This window comes from Brassica napus, chromosome A7 (genome assembly GCF_020379485.1).
Source record: "Brassica napus cultivar Da-Ae chromosome A7, Da-Ae, whole genome shotgun sequence".
Taxonomy (NCBI): Eukaryota; Viridiplantae; Streptophyta; class Magnoliopsida; order Brassicales; family Brassicaceae; genus Brassica; species Brassica napus.
This window is the reverse complement of record NC_063440.1, coordinates 24,320,564-24,342,530: the sequence shown is the minus strand read 5'-3', so window position 1 is coordinate 24,342,530 and position 21,967 is coordinate 24,320,564. Positions and strand designations below refer to the sequence as shown.

At 32.1% G+C, this 21,967-nt stretch overlaps 3 protein-coding genes across 5 annotated transcripts; all 3 read left to right on the top strand.

Moving 5' to 3' along the window:
- The first annotated feature begins 3,981 nt into the window (after positions 1-3,981).
- Positions 3,982-9,225, top strand: LOC125576312 (probable LRR receptor-like serine/threonine-protein kinase At1g56140). Of its 3 annotated transcripts, XR_007314723.1 has the most exons (20): positions 3,984-4,243; positions 5,357-5,543; positions 5,662-5,733; positions 5,807-5,878; positions 5,948-6,019; positions 6,119-6,190; positions 6,315-6,386; positions 6,497-6,568; positions 6,721-6,792; positions 6,878-6,949; positions 7,058-7,129; positions 7,299-7,370; positions 7,455-7,520; positions 7,713-7,778; positions 7,885-7,929; positions 8,033-8,094; positions 8,200-8,452; positions 8,524-8,576; positions 8,659-8,857; positions 8,944-9,225. XR_007314723.1 is itself a non-coding variant. In XM_048736101.1 (19 exons), exons 1-19 carry the CDS (start codon positions 4,120-4,122, stop codon positions 9,015-9,017), a joined length of 1,920 nt encoding a protein of 639 aa, XP_048592058.1. In that variant the 5' UTR covers positions 3,982-4,119; the 3' UTR covers positions 9,018-9,225. The 3 variants fall into 3 exon arrangements, 2 of the variants coding, with proteins under 2 accessions (XP_048592058.1, XP_048592057.1); XM_048736101.1 differs by having other exon boundaries at positions 3,982-4,243; positions 8,200-8,576; XM_048736100.1 differs by having other exon boundaries at positions 8,033-8,576.
- Positions 9,226-12,130: 2,905 nt separating this feature from the next.
- Positions 12,131-14,640, top strand: LOC106347240. The gene is made up of 5 exons (XM_013786756.3): positions 12,131-12,488; positions 12,556-12,639; positions 12,723-12,899; positions 13,176-13,346; positions 13,430-14,640. Exons 1-5 carry the CDS (start codon positions 12,401-12,403, stop codon positions 14,437-14,439), a joined length of 1,530 nt encoding a protein of 509 aa, XP_013642210.2. The 5' UTR covers positions 12,131-12,400; the 3' UTR covers positions 14,440-14,640.
- Positions 14,641-17,611: 2,971 nt separating this feature from the next.
- Positions 17,612-21,142, top strand: LOC125576315 (WAT1-related protein At1g70260-like). The gene is made up of 7 exons (XM_048736106.1): positions 17,612-17,953; positions 18,051-18,113; positions 18,616-18,732; positions 18,818-19,073; positions 19,169-19,327; positions 19,411-19,562; positions 19,656-21,142. The coding sequence occupies exons 1-7, from the start codon at positions 17,754-17,756 to the stop codon at positions 19,834-19,836; spliced, it is 1,128 nt and encodes a 375-aa protein (XP_048592063.1). The 5' UTR covers positions 17,612-17,753; the 3' UTR covers positions 19,837-21,142.
- Positions 21,143-21,967: the final 825 nt, after the last annotated feature.

The window sequence follows — 21,967 nt, the reverse complement described above, 5'->3', positions numbered from 1 at the left end:
CAACAAGAATTTTTGTTGGTAGAAGAGTATTTTGTTTGATTTTTTATCAATATATTGTTTTTTTTAAATAAATTTTTCAAAAATTCTATTTTAGGAAAATTATCATTTTTATAGATAAATATTGTAGATTTGGGGTTGTGATTTATAAACTATGATAAGAAAAAAATTTGTTGATAGAAGAGTATTCTTTAAGATTTTTTTTATCAATAGGTTGTATTTTAAAAATAAAATTATCAAAAATTCTATTTTAGGAAAGTTTTCATTTTTGTAGAGAAATATTGTAGATTTGGGGTTGTGGTTTAGAGATTAGGACAACAAGAAGTTTTGTTGATAGAATAGTATTTTGTTTGATTTTTTTATCAATATATTGTATTTTTTAAATAAATTTTTCAAAAATTCTATTTTAGGAAAGTTTTCATTTTTATAGATAAATATTGTAGATTTGGGGTTGTGAATTATAAATTAGGATAAGAAAAACTTTTGTTGATAGAAGAGTATTCTTTTAGATTTTTTAATCAATAGGTTGTATTTTAAAATTAAAATTCTCAAAAATTCTATTTTAGGAAAGTTTTCATTTTTGTAGATAAATATTGTAGATTTGGGGTTGTGGTTTAGAGATTAGGACAACAAGAATTTTTGTTGATAGAAGAGTATTTTGTTTGATTTTTTTATCAATATATTGTATTTTTAAAATAAAATTTTCAAAAATTCTATTTTAGGAAAGTTTTTCATTTTTATTGACAAATATTGTAGATTTGGGGTTGTGATTTATAAATTAGGATAAGAAAAACTTTTGTTGATAGAAGAGTATTCTTTTAGATTTTTTGATCAAAAGGTTGTATTTTAAAAATAAAATTTTCAAAAATTCTATTTTAGGAAAGTTTTCATTTTTGTAGAGAAATATTGTAGATTTGGGGTTGTGGTTTAGAGATTAGGACAACAAGAAGTTTTGTTGATAGAATAGTATTTTGTTTGATTTTTTTTATCAATATATTGTATTTTTTAAATAATTTTTTCAAAAATTCTATTTTAGGAAAGTTTTCATTTTTATAGATAAATATTGTAGATTTGGGGTTGTGAATTATAAATTAGGATAAGAAAAACTTTTGTTGATAGAAGAGTATTCTTTTAGATTTTTTGATCAATAGGTTGTATTTTAAAAATAAAATTCTCAAAAATTCTATTTTAGGAAAGTTTTCATTTTTGTAGATAAATATTGTAGATTTGGGGTTGTGGTTTAGAGAATTAGGACAACAAGAATTTTTGTTGGTAGAAGAGTATTTTGTTTGATTTTTTATCAATATATTGTATTTTTTAAATAAATTTTCAAAAATTCTATTTTAGGAAAGTTTTCATTTTTATAGATAAATATTGTAGATTTGGGGTTGTGATTTATAAACTAGGATAAAAAAAATTTTTGTTGATAGAAGAGTATTCTTTTATATTTTTTTATCAATATGTTGTATTTTAAAAATAAAAAAATTCTATTATAGGAAAGTTTTCATTTTTGTAGATAAATATTGTAGATTTGGGGTTGTGATTTATAAACTAGGATAATAAAAACTTTTGTTGATAGAAGAGTATTCTTTTAGATTTTTTTATCAATATGATGTATTTTAAAAATAAAATTCTCAAAAATTCTATTTTAGGAAAGTTTTCATTTTTGTAGAGAAATTTTGTAGATTTGGGGTTGTGATTTATAAACTAGGATAAGAAAAACTTTTTTTGATAGAAGAGTATTCTTTTAGATTTTTTGATCAATAGGTTGTATTTTAAAAATAAAATTTTCAAAAATTCTATTTTAGGAAAGTTTTCATTTTTGTAGAGAAATATTGTAGATTTGGGGTTGTGGTTTAGAGATTAGGACAACAAGAAGTTTTATTGATAGAATAGTATTTTGTTTGATTTTTTTATCAATATATTGTATTTTTAAAATAAAATTTTCAAATATTCTATTTTAGGAAAGTTTTTCATTTTTATTGATAAATATTGTAGATTTGGGGTTGTGATTTATAAATTAGGATAAGAAAAACTTTTGTTGATAGAAGAGTATTCTTTTAGATTTTTTTATCAATAGGTTGTATTTTAAAAATAAAATTCTCAAAAATTCTATTTTAGGAAAGTTTTCATTTTTGTAGATAAATATTGTAGATTTGGGGTTGTGGTTTAGAGAATTAGGACAACAAGAATTTTTGTTGGTAGAAGAGTATTTTGTTTGATTTTTTTATCAATATATTGTATTTTTTAAATAAATTTTTCAAAAATTCTATTTTTGGAAAGTTTTCATTTTTATAGATAAATATTGTAGATTTGGGGTTGTGATTTATAAATTAGGATAAGAAAAACTTTTGTTGATAGAAGAGTATTCTTTTAGATTTTTTGATCAATAGGTTGTATTTTAAAAATAAAAATTTTCAAAAATTCTATTTTAGAAAAGTTTTCATTTTTGTAGATAAATATTGTAGATTTGTGGTTGTGATTTCTAAATTAGGATAAGAAAAACTTTTGTTAATAGAAGAGTATTCTTTTAGATTTTTTTATCAATAGGTTGTATTTTAAAAATAAAATTCTCAAAAATTCTATTTTAGGAAAGTTTTCATTTTTGTAGAGAAATATTGTACATTTGGGATTGTGGTTTAGAGTTTAGGACAACAAGATATTTTGTTGATAGAAGAGTATTTTGTTTGATTTTTTTATCAATATATTGTATTTTTTAAATAAATTTTTCAAAAATTCTATTTTAGGAAAGTTTTCATTTTTATAGATAAATATTGAAGATTTGGGGTTGTGATTTATAAGGTAGGATAAGAAAAATTTTTGTTGATAGAAGAGTATTCTTTTATATTTTTTTATCAATAGGTTGTATTTTAAAAATAAAAAATTCTATTTTAGGAAAGTTTTCATTTTTGTAGATAAATATTGTAGATTTGGGGTTGTGATTTATAAACTAGGATAAGAAAAACTTTTGTTGATAGAAGAGTATTCTTTTAGATTTTTTTATCAATAGGTTGTATTTTAAAAATAAATTCTCAAAAATTCTATTTTAGGAAAGTTTTCATTTTTGTAGAGAAATATTGTACATTTGGGATTGTGGTTTAGAGATTAGGACAACAAGAATTTTTGTTGATAGAAGAGTATTTTGTTTGATTTTTTTATCAACATATTGTATTTTTTAAATAAAATTTTCAAAAATTCTATTTTAGGAAAGTTTTCATTTTTATATATAAATATTGGAGATTTGGGGTTGTGATTTATAAATTAAGATATGAAAAACTTTTGTTGATAGAAGTGTATCCTTTTAGATTTTTTGATCAATAGGTTGTATTTTAAAAATAAAATTTCTCAAAAATTCTATTTGAGGAAAGTTTTCATTTTTGTAGAAAAATATTGTACATTTGGGATTGTAGTTTAGAGATTAGGACAACAAGAATTTTTGTTGATAGAAGAGTATTTTGTTTGATTTTTTAATTAAAAAAACAAGATTTTTTGTTGATAGGTGAGTATTCGTTTAGAATTTTTGATCAATAGGTTTTATTTTTTAAAAAAAAAAATCAAGAATTTAATTTTAGGAATGTTTTCATTTTATAGATAAATATTGTAGATTTGTGGTTGTGATTTAGAAATTAGGGTAACAAAAATTTTTGTTGATGGATAATTATTTTTTTAGATTTTTTTGATCAATAGGTTAAAATTTTAAAATAAAATTCTCAAATATTCTTTTTAAGGACATTTTTCATTTTTATAAAGAAATTATGTAGATACGAGGTTGTGATTTAGAAATTATGATAACAAAAAAAAAATTTGTTGATAAATTAGTATTTTTTTTTAGATTTTTTGATTAAATTGTTGTATTTTTTTAGATAAAATTCATTTTATACCAGACAGCTAGTGGTGGATTAGTGTTTGGTGTCACTGTCCAAGGTGGGGGAACCGCGTTGCATTGTTTAAGTCTTCGTCGCCGCGCGTGAGTTACTACGCCAAGGATAAAATAGTGAGTTTACACTCAGATGGCAAACTAGAGAAATGTATCAAAGTTCATATAAAACACCAACAGAGTCGTGCTTTTGAGTCAAGAGTAAAACATAGGACTCTCTCTGGCAATTTCTTCTCTGGTCGACGATGATGTCCAGGCTACGACTGTATCTATGTCTGATCCTAACTGTATGGTTCTTGTGTATCATCTGTTCGGTTCATGTGGTTAGAGCTCAAAACCGTACTGGGGCCTCTACTCATCCCAACGAAGGTCTGTCTGTCTTCTTTCGCTTTCAAACAGTTTGGCAAAAAAGTACAGTACGCTGTAGCTAAGTTTGTGGATGCTAAAGATTTTCTGTTGTTTCATGTACATTAAGAAAATATTATATATATTTGTGATTATTAATTTTTAGCAAAGTTAAATAACTAAAAATTCAATAATTTAATTATTTTTAAAGTTAAGAATTTATTACTATGAATAAAAAAATTATTTTATGTGAAACACTTTTAGTTTGTAATTTAATTTGTAGTTCTTTTTCAAAGTGAATGATATAGGGTATGACTGGTTTTCCCGCTACCACCCGCAAACGCAGCTTTTGCGGTTGGTAGCGGTTGTTGGCGTTTTGCAACAATCGCTCAAACCGCTCCAAACCGCTCCAAACCGCTCCAAATCGCTCTGAACCTCATAAATTCAAAAGCTGGTTCCAGCTAGCGTTTGCGGTTGCGGGCGGTTGAGGGAGGATAAAATTTTTTTTTTTTTTCCAAAACAATATAAATACAAAAATAAAATTATTCAATAAAAAAAAATAAATTGGAATTATAAAAATGCTAAAATATATCTATTATATTTTAATTAATATTATAAAACTTTAAAACAAAAATATTTTCTATATTTTTTAAAAAAATTAAACTATAACTTTCTAAATATAACTTTTATATTTATTATAATATTATTATTTTTGATATTTTTATAATTATATAAAATGTAAATATTGTTAATTTATTATTTAACCGCTGCTGCACTTAGTAGTTAACCAGTCATAAGTATCCCGCAAACGCACCAATTTTTAACCGCAGAACCAGTCGTACAAATCTCTTAAAACCGCTAGAAACCGCAACCACCCGCATCCGCAAACTCCCGCAACCGCAACCGCAACCGCTGCGGTTGAACCAGTCAGGCCCATAATCATGTTTTTGGACTGATGATTTTGGTTTGGTTCTGATTGGAAAACATTTGTAAATAGAGGCTTTTAATTGCTAAAAATTATGAGGCTTTTAATTGGTTTATATTTTATTGTTGTTAGCCTAATAAAAAATAATTATAGATAGAGAAAAGTGTAAATAAGTATTTAATTGATTTTAAAATTAATAAATATATAAACAGCGCGTGCATTGAACTCCATCTTCGCGAAATGGAAGATTCATGCGCCGAGGGAATGGAACATCAGCGGCGAGCTTTGCTCCGGCGCCGCCATAGACGACGGTGTCACCATCGACAGTCGTGCATATAACCCTCTGATCAAATGCGACTGTAATTTCGTCAACTCCACAATGTGCCGCATCACTGCACTGTAATTTTCGTGCACACCAACTGTTCGATGCATTCTCCCACTGAGAAATCACTAAATGTGACAGATATGCTTTTTGTCTCAACACTTGAAAAAGAGCTCATTTTTAATGTTTTCTCAGGAAGGTTTATGCGATAGATGTTGTAGGAACTATACCTGAAGAGCTCTGGACTTTGGAATACCTCACAAACCTGTATGCTTTTTACTAAATAGTTTCATCAACACTCACTGAGACTCAAAGTTCACATCTTTCATCTTTTTTTCAGGAACTTGGGTCAAAACTATCTGACAGGACCATTGTCTCGTGCAATTGGAAACCTGACGAGAATGGAATGGCTGTAAGGGTGTGAGAGACTTTCTTTTAATAATGAACCTTTTTACAAACGTTCTTCTTGTCTCTCACGTAGGACCTTTGGGATCAATGCGTTGTCTGGCCCTATCCCTAAGGAAATTGGTTTGCTTAGAGAGTTAAAATCGCTGTAAGCTTGTGGTGCTTCTTGATTTTTCTTGAAATATGTCATTTATTTTACAATGCTTCTTGAGGATTTTGATGGTTTTCTTATATATGTTTTATGCAGTGCTGTTAGTTCAAATAACTTTTCCGGTTCTATCCCAGCTGAGATTGGGAGTTGTACAAAACTACAACAAATGTGAGTGTACCTGTGTAATGCTTATGTTATTTATATAGATATACAACCTTGACCTTCGAGATCATTTAGTGTTCACCGTCTCTAAAGTATATGTATATTTAAGAATCTCTTACATCTATTGCAGCTACATAGATAGTTCTGGACACAGTGGGGAAATACCCTTGTCATTTGCTAATCTTGTGGATCTGCAAGTTGTGTAAGATATATTGAATTCAAATCTAAGCTTTATCATTAGATGTCTGCAGCTATATATGACTTCACATTTTTTGGGTCTTAGGGATGGTTTTTTTCTTAATGTTGTATCAGTTGGATGATGGATCTGGAAGTTACAGGTCGGATACCAGACTTTATAGGAAACTGGACCAAACTTGTTTCCTTGTAAGAAGAGTTCTTTTCTACAGAGTTTTACATAGTGAACTTATTCCATTGCTCTTGTTTTAATATTATATGTTAATTTTACTCTGTGTGTTGAAAAACTATTCACTGCATTTGAATTTGGGATTAAACGATGGGTTCTTGTTTTACTGCAGGAGAATTCTCGGAACTGGTTTGAGTGGTCCGATACCGTCGTCATTTTCTAACTTAGCTTCTTTGACAGAACTGTACGTGTTGCATTGTTTGTCATAATCTTTATTGTCTACGGTTTCTCATCTTTTGCTTTCTCACATATTTATATCCTAAATGTAGGAGGTTAGGTGATATATCTAATGGAAGCTCTTCTCTTGAATTCATCAAAACCATGAAATCTCTAAGTATATTGTAAGGCAGCTTCGATTTGGATTCACTCGAATTTCATTATCAGATTAATTTACTGTTGAATAGTTTATCTCCCCTTCGTGTATTTAGCGTTGATGATTTATGTTGTAGAGTATTGAGGAACAGCAATCTTGAAGGGACAATACCCTCTAACATTGGAGAATACTCAAGTTTGCTACAAGTGTAAGTACATACATCAATGAGACTGTTTCATCAATATGGTGTGAAAGCTGTTTTAGGGTCTTTTCTGTAAAAATCGTGAGACACGACTAATATGAAATGATCTTAAAATTGGTGATAACCAAATTTTTATTTTCTTTTCGGTCATTCCTTAACCATGTCTATTTTCCAGTGATTTAAGCTTCAACAAACTACATGGACCAATACCGACTTCACTTTTCAACTTAAGTCGACTTAGTCACTTGTAAGATGATATATTTTCTGATTATTTTTGGTCTTTTTTCAAAACCCTAGTAATTGTTTGAAACAAATGCTGTCTTCATATTAGGTTTCTGGGAAACAACAAGTTGATTGGTTCCTTGCCCACTCGAAAGAGCCAGTCTTTGAAAAATATGTGAGTGACAAAATCTTTTGTAAATGTTTCATCTTTGAAAGCCACAGCGTGTCCCCTAATGCTGGGCACTTATTCAAGTTGAATCACGTTCCACTCTTGGTGGCATGGAAGACTTGCCAATATAATTAGGAAGTTGTTACGGAATGTATAACATGTTATGTAGATCCTAATTATTGTTCTTTATACTTACAGAGATGTGTCGTACAATAATTTGTCTGGAAGTCTTCCTTCATGGGTCAGCTTACCAAACTTGAAACTGTAAGTAAACAAAACACTATAAGAAAGCTTACTTTTTGTAGGAAATATTTATTATGATCATATGTTAGGGAACAATAATAATCAAAACTGTATGCTATTTGTGCAGTAACCTAGTCGCTAACAACTTCACACTGAAAGGTCTTAACAAGAGGTGATTATCTTGAATCTGTTCTTGTTGGTGATTGAAATTTCTAATACGTATAAACGACTTATCTTTTCGTTCTTAAATATTTTTTTCCTTTTTTTGTTAAAAGAGTTTTACCAGGACTGAAATGCATGCAGAAGAACTTCCCATGCAATAGGGGAAAAGGCATCTGTAAGTATAACAAAGAGATATCTTCACAACCGTTATTCTTTGTGTGCATTTACACTATTATAAAAACAAATTGTTTATTGTTTCTCTATTTGAATGCTGGTATAGATTCTGACTTTTCGATCAACTGCGGAGGGCCAGAGATAAGGTCTGTTAGCGGAGCACTATTTGAGAAGGAGGACGAGGATCTTGGACCAGCTTCCTTCTTCGTGAGTGCTTCTCAGAGATGGGCAGCCAGTAGCGTAGGCCTTTTTGCCGGAAGCAGCAATAATATATACATAGCGACTTCACAATCACAGTTCGTCAACACTTTGGACTCGGAGCTTTTTCAGTCAGCAAGACTCTCTGCATCTTCCCTAAGGTATTACGGGTTGGGGCTAGAAAATGGAGGCTATACAGTGACAATTCAGTTTGCTGAAATACAAATGATAGGTTCCAACACTTGGAGAGGTGTTGCAAGAAGAAGATTTGACATTTATGTCCAGGTCTGCACCGCTTGATCGAGCTTTCCTCTTCACAAGTTAATGTTTTTGTGTACTGATCTTCTTCTTCCTAATTTGGTTCCAGGGAAAACTTGTTGAAAAGGATTTTGATGTACGGGGAACAGCTGGTGGCTCTACTCTCAGAGCAGTTCAGAGAGAATATAAAGCAAATGTTTCAGAAAATTACCTCGAAGTTCATCTTTTCTGGGCTGGAAAAGGGACATGTTGTATTCCTATTCAGGGGGCTTATGGGCCATTAGTATCAGCCGTTAGTGCAACACCAGGTAACAACACAAATGACAATTTATTTTCTTCCTTAATTCACTATTCCTGATGGTGTTAAGTGGTTCCTTTACACATTGCTGTGCAGATTTTACTCCAACTGTGGTTAATATACCGCCATCAAAGGGAAATAACAGCACTGGTACTATTGTTAGTGTCTGATACTCTTTTTACTAAGGCTAAGACTGGCGTCAGAGGCTTTGCCGTTGATATCTCATCTTCTAATATACACAATCATAGTGTTGTTCTTCGGGTTTATGCATTTTCTGTTTAACCTTTGGGTTGTTGAGCTGATGTTCATCTGTAGCTCGTTGTAATCGGATTATTGGTGTTATTTTTCTACAAATTAATATGAATATAGCCTTTATTAGTTCGGTGTTGTGTTCATAATAGTGTCATTGTTGGCGTAGGATCTTTGCGGGTGTACTTCATGCTTCTGCCTAGCTAAAAGTACTCATTGTGCACTTGTTATTGATTTGGATGCTACAGGGGATAAGAGCTTACATCTCTTTGATTGGTTAAGCGAAAATCTAGTGTGATCCTTTGTGCATTTATGGTGTATAGGCGTGGAATTTACACAAGAAAAAGCTGTGAAGTCGATCTAATAGATGATGAGCTAAGTGAATTCAACATGGAAAGAAGTGAAACGCATGATTAGCATTGCTCTGCTATGTCACACAGTCATCTCCTGTCTTGAGACCACCAGTGTCAGGAGCGCCACTATACCTTTTCAGTGGCTTTCAAACCGAAGACACAGGCACTTCTGGCTCCGAGACACCGACTTTGAGCACATGCAGAACATTTATGGAGTCAATAAATGGGTCGGCTATACAGTTCAAAGAGAGTGCTTTAGTTTGACATCATCAAGATGCTGATCTAGATTCTAGACTCTGGATCATGCCAAGTTAAGGAGCTTCTAATCCGGCCAGAGGTTTTCACCTTTTCTTTTGATTAAATTTAGTGGTGGGTTCAACTCACTTGAGGTCGTAGTCGAAGAGGGGTCCAACTAGTTCAAGTGTCCATGTGAAAGCCAACCAGAAAGAGTAATTGTTGTTTAGTGATTATGTCATTTCATTGCCCATTTATTTCCCCCCAATGATGGACTCGTTTTTATTATCTTCGACGGTCGTCGTGGCTCGCATGATTATAATCCCACCGCTCTTTATTGTACTTTCTTTGCCAACTCAATGGATGATAAGGTTTAGTCCACATATCGCTCAACTTGCTCAATCCAGCCCATGAGGCTCACCTCTCACCAACCTATCAGCTCTCTCTCTCTCTCTCACTTCCAATAATTTGTTCGAGTTTTGTTTCTATCAATTTAAATTATAATGCAAAAATAATAATTAGGAAAATTAACAAATCAATTTCTTGGTTATCTGTCTTTCTTCATTTCCTTTGAAAATTTAAGAAAACAAAATATGTTTTGTCACAAAAAAAATACTATATTATTAAGTTCTTGAAATCAGTTTTTTAAAGCTAAATAGGAACAGATGAAGTTATATGAAACAACAAAAATCTCGTGTATTTTTCTAGACAATATGTATGGCAGTATGGGTATTATCTTTAATATAGATCTGTTTGATGCTAAAATTACTAAAAGACATTATAAGAGACTTAATATCATCATCTAGCTTACAAAATGCAATATTTCCTATAAAAACAAAAGTCTCTTTCAAACTCTTCTTTTCTCGAGTTAAAGTGATTTTATCAAATAAAGATTAAAAGGGACCGTTTTTCACCTTCTTTCCCGTTTCTCTTTATTTTGCTTTTACATTTTTTTCCATTTACAAAAAATTATTTTTCTTCTAAAAGATACTATCATCTTTTTGTTTCTTCTTGTTGTTTACTTTATGCTGGTTCCAACTACTCTTAGAAGTAAATAAATTGACAACTCCAAGAATCAACATCAAAAGCTGCGATAATCTAATGAATACCTACTTATACATCCATTTTATTAGTAATGAATGACATATTAAGGTGCATCAAATCACGTTCGACTTGAAAAATACATTGTTTCACTATATACAAGTAGATGAGTAGATAAGGCAGCGCGAAACAAGGATCATGGTGCGAGAATATATGCACTGTTTGACTGTAGTCGTAACTCGTATCTTGTCTAATTACTACTTTACCTTCTCTTAATCTCATTAATTAATTGTGTGTGTGTGTCGAGATGTCATTAGTTAACTGAATAGTATAAAAATAAACGAGTAAAGGAGACATACACACTTCGTACATAGGCTAAAAGGATATTACTTGGCACGCGATTTCAAGTCATTGGATACTTCCTTTGTCGAGGTAGTGGCGATTCCGTAGAGCAATTTAAAAAATTAAAGAACAAAATATATTTTTTTTGAAGAAAAAGAACAAAATATTTTTCATGTTTCTACTATATTGTGCACGAAATGTTGTTATGTTCACCACTCTTTTATGGTGTTATTGGTTAGTGATTATAAAACTAAACATGATTAGCAGTAGTGATGATTAGTAAATTTTTCTTTTAGCAGTGAACATTTAAACAACCACACTAAACTTGTATATATGATTTTGAACATGGTTAAATAAAGAAAGATATGACTTGTGTTCTAAATATATCATCTAACACGAAGATAAATAAAAGCTTCAGACCAAAACTCCTTTCTTACTAAAGAATATAATCTTTCCCACCAAAAACTGTATGTTTAAATATTTTTAATGTTTGTACGTACTCTTTTGATGTTAGAATATATTCCATTAACACAATCTGGCATGGGAAAGCTGATTTCATGCATAAAGTATCAAGTTATATAACTAATATATTCTATCACCAGAATATAGTTGGGAATTTATTCTTCTAAAATCAGAAAGTAATATGTTTTCAGATCCAGTCTAGATCCGTCTTGAACCAGTTAATCCGATGATGTGCTATATATTTGGATTTAAGTAAGAAATATATTAATTTAAATCTAAAAAAAATATTTAAAATATCTTTAAAATTACGATTCGAATATTTGTTGAAAATAAAAGTGATAATTATTTACAATAATATTTTAGATTTTATTTAAAAAATAATAATTAAAAAAATTGATATGTGATTTTTAAATTTTAATGAAAATTTTGATAAAACACTTAAAAAACAAAGCAGGGATAAAAATAGATAATGTGATTAGTTATTAGTTATGCTTAACAACATTGATAAGGTCAGTAGCAAACAAGAAAATAAACTAATCACCAACCCATCAACAATCTTAATTTAATTAGGAAAAAATAGAATAAAAATCACATGACCACTCTCTCTCTATTTTTCTCACTACCTTTCATACACTGACTGTCTTTCACTCCTTTTATGCATATGAACAAAACAAACTCTGCAAAAGCCTCTCTGTTTCCTCTTTTCTTACTCTCTCCTTGGCCGACAAACCTGAAGAAGAGTCTATTCTCCTCGCTCTCCTTATTCAAATCTTCACATTGTCCCTCTGCTTCTCCCCAGAAGATCCTCTATATGAACTAGGGTCTTTGCTTCTTCTTCTTCTCCAGTTTACTTACTTACTTGAATCGAATCAATGGGTAGAGACTTTCTCCTTCTGAGTACTCTCATTCTCCTCCTCTCCGGGTTTGTATCCTCAGCTCCTTCAGCTAACTCTCCAGCAAGTAAGTCTCCCCTCATTCCCTTTTCGATTTCATCTTCCCATATCTCAAAGTCTCTTCCTTTTCGCAGAGATTATCAATGGATTCATCTCAAATCACGGCTCCTCACTCATGAAATGGATATGGTCACTCAAAACCACCTCCTCCAAAACAAGTTCGTTCTTCCCTTTCCGATCATAAAGTCTTTACCTTTACTCTTTTTGATGGGATGGTTTCTCTGTATTTGAATTTTCCCAGCAATTGCGACGAGATCGATGGTGAAATTCGAGGATGGGTATTCAGTGGAAACAGTCTTCGACGGAAGCAAACTCGGCATCGAACCTTATTCGGTTGAGGTCTTGCCTAACGGAGAGCTGCTTGTTCTTGATTCTGAGAACAGTAACATCTACAAGATCTCTTCTTCTCTTTCCCTATGTAAGTATCAGACTTTCAAAGTCACTATCTTGAGCAAGTTTGAGATCTCTATGTGAATGAAACGAGAATGCACATGGAATGTTGTACAAAGGATATGACTATTTTTAAATGGAGATTTGCTGTATCTTTGTCGTTTCTTTGTCAGTTATGAGTATAGTCTAATAGTACAATGCAGACTTTTTCAAAGATGAGATCTAAACAATTCAAGAATCCAACTGTTTTGCTGAATTATTTGTTTGAAATGTTTTGTATCTGAGTTTTATTTACTGTTGGTAGATAGCAGGCCGAGACTGGTTACTGGCTCCCCTGAAGGATACGCAGGTCACGTTGATGGGAGACTACGTGACGCTAGGCTGAACCATCCCAAGGGTCTTGCAGTTGATGACAGAGGGAACATATATGTAGCTGACACTGTGAATAATGCTATACGGAAGATTAGTGAAGGAGGTAAAATAAATAACCATTTTGTATCCTAATTAATTGCATACATGCTATGGTTTGGTTGTAAACTCATTCTATCACCTTGTTAGGAGTTACAACAATCGCTGGAGGCAAAACGGCTAGAAACGGAGGACACGTGGATGGACCAAGCGAAGATGCAAAGTTCTCAAATGACTTTGACGTTGTTTATCTTGGAAGCAGCTGTTCCCTCCTCGTCATTGACCGTGGAAACAAAGCCATCAGAGAGATTCAGCTTCATTTCGACGACTGTGCTTACCAGTACGAAAGCGGGTTTCCTCTTGGCATGGCTGTCCTCGTAGCTGCAGGCTTCTTTGGTTACATGCTGGCTCTCTTGCAACGGCGAGTTGGTTCCATCGTCTCTTCTCAAAACGTGAGTGTTTTAGATCAAGAAACGTTCGAAGGGGATGCTGATCAAAAGCCTGTGAAGCCATTCAGACCGTCTCTGATTCCAAACGGAGATGAACAGCTGCTAGAGAAGCATGATGAAAGCTTCCTGGCATCACTGGGCAACTTAGCTTCAAACGCTTGGGTCACCGTTACAGAGATGCTCAGAAAGAAGCAGCAGACAGCAACAAGCTTTGAGCAGTACCAAACAAAGCAGTCTTCTGCTGCGTTTAGCACATCAACTCCGTGGCCGATCCAAGAGAGCTTTGTGATCCCAGAGGAAGATGAACCTCCTCCTGTTGAGCATAGGAACCAAACACCGAGAAAGACTTATGCTTTTATGTCCAAAGACGCTGAGAAAATGCAGCAGCTGCGTCAGAGCCGTGCGTTCTACAGTAGCTGGGAAGCTGCTGAGTTCCCAAACCAGCAGCAACAACAGCAACAGCAGAAGCAGCAACAGAAGCAGCAGCATCGAAGGCATTACTCGTCGATCCCACATACTTACTATGAGCAGAACAGTGAGAAGACTAATGAGATAGTCTTTGGGGCGGTCCAAGAAAAGAGCAGCAGGCGTGCGGCTAAGCCTAAGGAGTCTGGAGATCAGATAAATAATAATAATAATAATACTCAGCAGAATCTTCATTACAGAGCTCATTCTGTTAGTTACCCATATGGATACTATCCATATACATAAAAAGTCTTATGAGTTTATGGTATTATTGAATAAGATCATGCAAGGAGATTACAAATTTTGGGTATAGGTGGGGTGTTAAGATTTATTGTGAGAGATTGGGAGATTTGAAGTACTTAGATGCTGCTCTGGTCTTGTAAGAAAAGTTGCAAACTTTTATTGCATTGAGTAATATATATATATATATAAATGATCTTTGTGGAATATCGATTGTAATTTCATTTTGGTTTAGTATCTACTCCGGCAAAGAACACAGGAAGGGAGAAGCGAGTCTACTCCGGATGGTTTTATTGGTTTAGTATCTTGCATAAAAATACTTGCATAAAATCACCTTATGCAAGATACTAAATCACTTGCATAAAATCAAACAAACACTTGCATAAAATCAGCTTATGCAAGCTGAGTCTACTCGGGATGCAAACAAACAATTGCATACATCAGCCTTAGTTGCCACTTTCAGATGCACATGATTGCAACCATGACTGGTCCTACTTCTTTAGAGATAAAATACAAAACAATCTATGTATATGTGGTCCCTTACTTCCTACTTTTGTTACTGATATCTTATAGGCAAATAAAATTTCCACAATAATTTTAAACTATACACATGTTTAAAGAGAAACTAATACAAATTATTTTTGATGAGTAGATGAATCATTAATGAGATGAATGTACTTGTTTAAGCAAAATAAATTTGGCAGATTTATTAGTATATGTCCGGTACATACGCGGTAAAATCCTGATTATGTCTTTTCAGATTTTTGGACCACTGTAGTCTTTCTCCTCGAGTGGAAAGCAAGTTGTAACATCTTGACCGAACATGGCTAATGAATCTTCTACGCTCGTTGATTCAGTTTGTAAACTCTATTTCGTATGATAGCGGTGTGTTAATTCTTTGAAAGTTCAAAAAACTTGTTTATTGATTCTATAATTATCACATGTCTTTTTCTTTATTTATTTCGAACTTAAAAAAAATTGTCAGTTGCTATTTTGTATCAAAATATTTATACCATCCAGTGCATAAACAAAATACACTTTTTATTAAACAAACATTTTATTAAATTCTATTATTTTTGAAATATGATAGTAAATTACAGAAATTTAATAATTTGAGTGTATTATATCTTTAAATTCAATTTTAACGTAAAAAAATTAAATATATATTTATGAAAAGTTCAAAAATCAAATTAGTCCACATTAATAGAAACTAAAAATAAATATCTTGGTGATCAAAATAAATTTTAAAAGAATAATTTTACCCTTTTAAAGCTGATGTCAAAGTCTAGCTTATAACCCCCGAGTTCGCAAGCCACATAAGCAAAGATCAAGCATATCCTACACAAAAATAAATAAAGAAACCAAACAAAACAAAACATTTTTGCTTGACTATATTCAATTTTCATATGAATATTTGTTTGTTTTCTTGTATTCAAAGCGTAAACCTAACCAAATTTAGCTCATAACCTGGTCTTAATACCACATTGAAGAGCCACATTGGTATTTATATTAAACAAAATATCAGCTTTGTTTTTTTCTAATTAATTGTTGAACTAAAAATATTTTCAGTACAATAGTCAATAGAATAACATGTTTATTATGTTGATAAATAAATTGATTTGTTCTTGGCGTGACCGAACAAATTATACAATTTTTAATCCAAAGAATTTTTTGAAATATATAAATTGCTTCATCATTTAATGTATGGTCACTTAATTTGACACAAATGGTCAGAGTTCTAAATCCATTTGAAAACCAATTTATATCTAATATCTATTCTATTAATTGAAGACATTACCGCATTTACCATTAAATGAACATATTCAGTTATGTATATATATGTCTGTATATTCGAATTTGCATGATATTCAAATCAATGAATTATTGTTTTACATTATGAATGGGTATATAGTCTACATAAGCATCATCAGAAACTCACCGGCCTAGCGTCAGACCTAAATATTTAGGAATTAGGAAGAAATTAAATACGTAGAACCATCATCATAACCTAACATTTTTCTTGGATGAGTCTGAATCCACTAACCATTACAGTACCAAATACTTGGAGCCTAACGGAGGGTTGACGAGAAATGACACCTTTCTTCAATTCTTCTTTAATAAATTGTCGAGTCATCAATTTTATCATTACTCAATTTGGACCCCATCATCTCCATATTTTCCTGATGTGGGTCCCTAATCAACCGCAGCCAAGAGTATAAATTAATTTGCTGATTGTATAATTACAAGATTCTACGTTGCGTATGTCAGCCAAATGCGTTGTCGTTTCTTTTTTGTGTTTTCTGCGCTTAAAATAATACTTCACGTTCACAGTTGGAGACTAAGTTGGGAAGAAAGAGTTTTGCGATGCAGTGAGACGCATGTTACTATATTACTAATCGATTGAGATCGATGTTTGGAAGGAATCGTGTTTAAGGGTGTAATGTAATTACTATACTAATCCAAATATATAACTACTACTAACATATGTGCTAGTCACTAAGTAGTGATCTTCTCATTTCGCCAACTATAAGTCAGCATTATATTCTAATCTCCGGCTTTTATGTATACATAGTCATCTTGATTATTAGATATGAAGTTGTGTTTGAATGGTTTGATGCTATACTAATTTCATGGATGGATGATTTGAACTTTATGATGTCTAATACAAACTAATAGTGTTCGCTTAGGTTAGATGTATCATTTGTTCTTCATAATATCTATATGACTTTTAATCAATATGTTAGGAAACAAACCCTGAATCACTCAATTTCCCCTCACTATATATGAGAAGCTAGGATGCTTAATTATATCATGACGTTTACGGAATTATATCAATGATAACATCGGTCTCCAATTAATGGGCGTATGATAATAATTAAGTCTGTCGGACGATATATAAGGAAAACCTACATACGTTCCAAAATAGTCATGCTCTCTTAATACGTTATAAGACGAAGCGCGACGTAACAACATAAATAAATGATCTTTAGATAGCATCACACTATTTGGATATATGTTTAAACACATGCCGATACATTAAAAAGTAATATAACGTAAGCATCTACCCTTAGTGCAACGGTAGAGTCATTCGTGTTGCTTCATCACGATAGTAAAGTAGCTTCACCTCTTCGTGAAAGGTTACATCTGAAAAATAGATAATGACAATTCTTCTCCCTCTATATATGATTAGAGCTAAACCAATAATTTCGTATCTTCTTCACCTCTCTTTCTCTCTCCCTCCACATCTTTCTAGATTTCCCGAGATCCTTGGAGCTAGGAATTAAACTCCGTGCCGTTTTAAAAATTTAAAAGGGAGAGAGATGGAGGTGAAGGGTAAAAAGGAAAAGTTTGTGCCGTTTGTGTCAATGGTGATAATGGAGGCATGCACCATTGCTCTTACAATAATGGCCAAAACGGCTATAACGGGAGGGATGAGTCCTTTTGTGTTCGTTGTTTACACAAATGCTTTCGGATCTATTCTTTTGCTTCCTTTTTCTTTCTTCTTCCACAGGAATGACAGGTTAGCCTACGTGATCCATATACTTTATAATAGTCATAATTAATACGTCCTCACTAATCAATTTTAGTTTTTGGTTCATTTGATGATGTTCATGCAGAACTGAAGAATCTATCTTTTCTTGGCCACTCCTCGTCCGTGTGTTCTTTTTAGGTTTCACCGGGTGGGTACATACATCATGATCTCTGTTTTTTTATGAATCTAGAGTCTAGAATTTAGGAGCCAGACTTTCCCAATAGTTTCTTTGGAATATAAATAATATGAGGTCCTAACTAAAACCAAGAGAATAGTACGAGGTCTATGTTACGAAGCCTTGTATACGTATCAACCAGCAAATGGTTTGATGAATATTATATCATCGTATGCATGGATTTCCAAAACTGCGTGCCGTTTATCGGTTATAATATAACAACTAGGCCTAAAGATATTTTATAGTATCTTCCAACATCGTGACGTTTCTTTGTGAGCGCATACATCGCACACCATGTTTTCTTTGTTATATAATAATAAATAAATTAATATTGCATGGCATTGTGTCTAATTATATATGTTGCCCTTTTGCTAGCATATACGTGTTAGTGCTAGCATGCATTTTTAACGTACTTAAAATGTTATTCATGCATACACATACACTGGTTGTATTGAAACATTTTAAATATGTGAAGGATATTTCTGTTCCAAAACTTGGCATTTGTGGGACTAAGCTTCAGCTCACCCATAGTGGTATGTGCAATGGGATTACTCATTCCTTCCTTCTCCTTCTTGCTCAACCTTATTCTTGGGTAAACCATCTATCCTCACCATTTCAAAATCTAACTAGTTGTAACTATCTCCAAATACATTATACACCTACCTACGTTTATATAGAAGGAGCAAGCTGGATTGGAGAAACACGAGCACGAGAGCTAAAGTGATGGGAACAATAATCTCATTTAGTGGAGCATTTGTTGAAGAACTGTACAAAGGTCCCTTCATAAGACCAGCTTCGTCTCCTTCCCCAACTCGTCTTCTTAAATCGATCCCTAAACTCTTGGTCTACTACACCATCCCCAACAATTGGTTCCTCGGCTGTATCTTTTTGGCCGCCGCTTTTTTTTCTGTCTCGCTCTTCAATGTTATTCAGGTATATTCAACAATAATATAAACCATCTAATACTGAAACCATCTATGCATGTTATTCGAGTTTGAGCTTAACTTCTTTTTTATAATATTTGGCAGACAGGGACGGTCAAAAAGTATCCACACGTTATGAAAGTGGCTTCGTTTTACAGCATAGTCGGGACAATCCAGTGTATAATATTCTCGTTATTTATGGAAAGAGACCTAAGTGCATGGAAGATCGAACCTAACTTCGATCTTTTCCTCATTATCGCCACGGTAATATAAAAAATTATATACTGAAAAAAGAAGCAAGTTATCAGTAGCTCAAAAACCTATCATGATGTGTGATTTAAAAACAGGGAATATTCGGAAATGTGATACGACCAAGCATACAAGTAAAGTGTGCCCAAATGAAAGGACCATATTACGTACCATTATTCAAACCCTTTGGTATCTTTTGGGCAACAGTCTTTGGCACCAGCTTCTTCGTCAACAGTCTTCGCTACGGAAAGTCAGTGAACATATTCATCAATAATCGATTTTATTTATTAGCATGTGATTACTATGCATGAGTATTAAGTCTATATTTGGTACATGAGTGCAGTGTGTTAGGAGCAGCCATAGGTGGTGTTGGATATTATTCAGTTTCTTGGGGACAACTGAAGGAAACTGAAGAAAAACAAAATCCAATGGAAGAAAGAAAAGCCATTAAACCTATGCATCTTCACGGAGAAGATGAAAACAAAGTTCCACTGCTTATTAATCAGGAAGAAAGTCCTGTTTGAATTCTGTATTATATATTTTCTTAAGAAGAAAATGAGGGTCTCTTTAATATTTGTTGGCCCTTTATTTGTATGGCGTAAATAAGAAGAAATGCGTGTGAGCGTATGTTCTGTCGTCAGTGTCAATGGGAGACTGCTGAAGTAGGCTTTTTGGTCCGAAAAGCAAAATCCACCGAATGTAAATGCATGTCTTTGGATATCTAAAGCTCTCTATTATGTTCAAATTTTGTTATGAATATATATAATCTCCGTGTCATGGATAAGAGATATTGAATTCCCGGTGTTATATCTAACGTTTATACATATTGTACAACTTGTTTGATGCGAGAAATTGAATATCATTTAATCATTTTACATATACTAGAGCCGGTGTCCGCGCTCCGCGCGGATTACATATTTAATTAAAGTATGTTAATATTTGTGTTAATGGATTTCTACGTGTTTTCCTGGGATTAAAACAATGGTGTAGAGGTGCCGCATGTTTGTATAGAAAACGATCATCATCTAAGAATCTTCATCACAAAAATGTTTTTTTTTGCCAAAGTATTTAATTATTCCTATATGTGTCTTCTAGGGGTGAATGACGAATCTGTTGATACAGTTGGGAGCATGATTTTTTTATTAAGAACTAATTGTGGTTTTTTATATTTTACTAATAATGTTTATATTTGTTTTATTAGATAAGTTTTGTAACTATAAAATGAACAAAAATATCTTTATTTAGTACTTATATAAAATTATATAGAGATAGATTATTAATTTATGATTCTGATGGGACTATATATTAATTTGGAACAAATATTAAGCAACTCAATTAGATTCTTGCAAACCAGGAGAAAAGAAGTGGTCGGTCATATCGTCTGTATTTTTACCTTTTCCCAAGTTTTTAAAACGTTTCGTAGCAATAAACAAAAATCAAAACGTAGCATTGTATTTATATATTTGGAATCTTATCAGATAAGATGTAACTTTTCTTTTTTTTGTGCACTTCAAATTTAATAAGATGTAAATAGTCAAAAATATAAATATATATATATATATATAAAACATAATTTGTATTTTATATTTGTTTTATTAAAGATTTGGATTAAAGTATTAAATTAATATATCAATACTAATAATGTTTTTGATTCAAAAATGCACTTGTAAATTCAAAATACCTCCCATAAGCGGAAGATCTTTGGCGGTTGGTTTGACCATGGTATTGAGGAACAATCAATCCTTAAACAAAGGAAAGAATATTTAAATGTTAGGCAAAGTGAAATGGTTTGATAATAAAACATAGTGAAAAAGGTCTCAATGGATAAAATCGAACCATGAGATTAATTACAAACTAAAATCTTATAAAGCCAAAAAAAAACTAAATATTTTATATGACCGATAGACGTGAACTACAATTGTAGTAGCTTAGCAGGCAGGAACTATTATATTAAATCAAATTTTTTTGGCGGAGACCAATAGCTAAAGACGGAAGATTGTCGGTCTATGTTTAATCTTAACCAACTAAAATCGTATACGTTTGTTCGCACAGATTATCAATATGAATCTATTATTAAAACAATTGAAAATAAACAGTGGAAGGTGAGCCAAACCCCACGTCCCCAACCGCATACGGACTTAACTATCCAACTCTTAAACATATCACTTATGCCAAAAAATTGACAAAATTGTGACTTTCAAATATTGACTTACACAAAATCTTGAACGGTTGGCGGTGGTGGTTTTTTCAGAGTGAGAGGGGATGAATATAATAGTCTTCAGATTAGAGTTCTTGATCCTAATGGTAGAATATATGTTATTTAATTTTCAATGAATACAGTATGCATTTTTGACATGAAATATAACGATTTCCTAAATTAAATTGTTCACCAGCTATAAGAATATTAAGTATGGGGCAAGTTAAAGTTGTAAAAATCGATTTTGATTTAGGATGGCAAAGATGTGGTAGCTAGAAGACTAATAATCAACAATCAATGCATGCATTGTTTTATTATGATGTAACTGGAGTTGAACCAGGTTAAACCGTGACTCTTCGCATATTTTAATGGTTGATTTTTTTTTTTTAAAGTTCAGTCCGGAATGACATGGCATAATGGTTGGTTCTGATTATTTTGTTCATGTGGCAAGGCTTAGG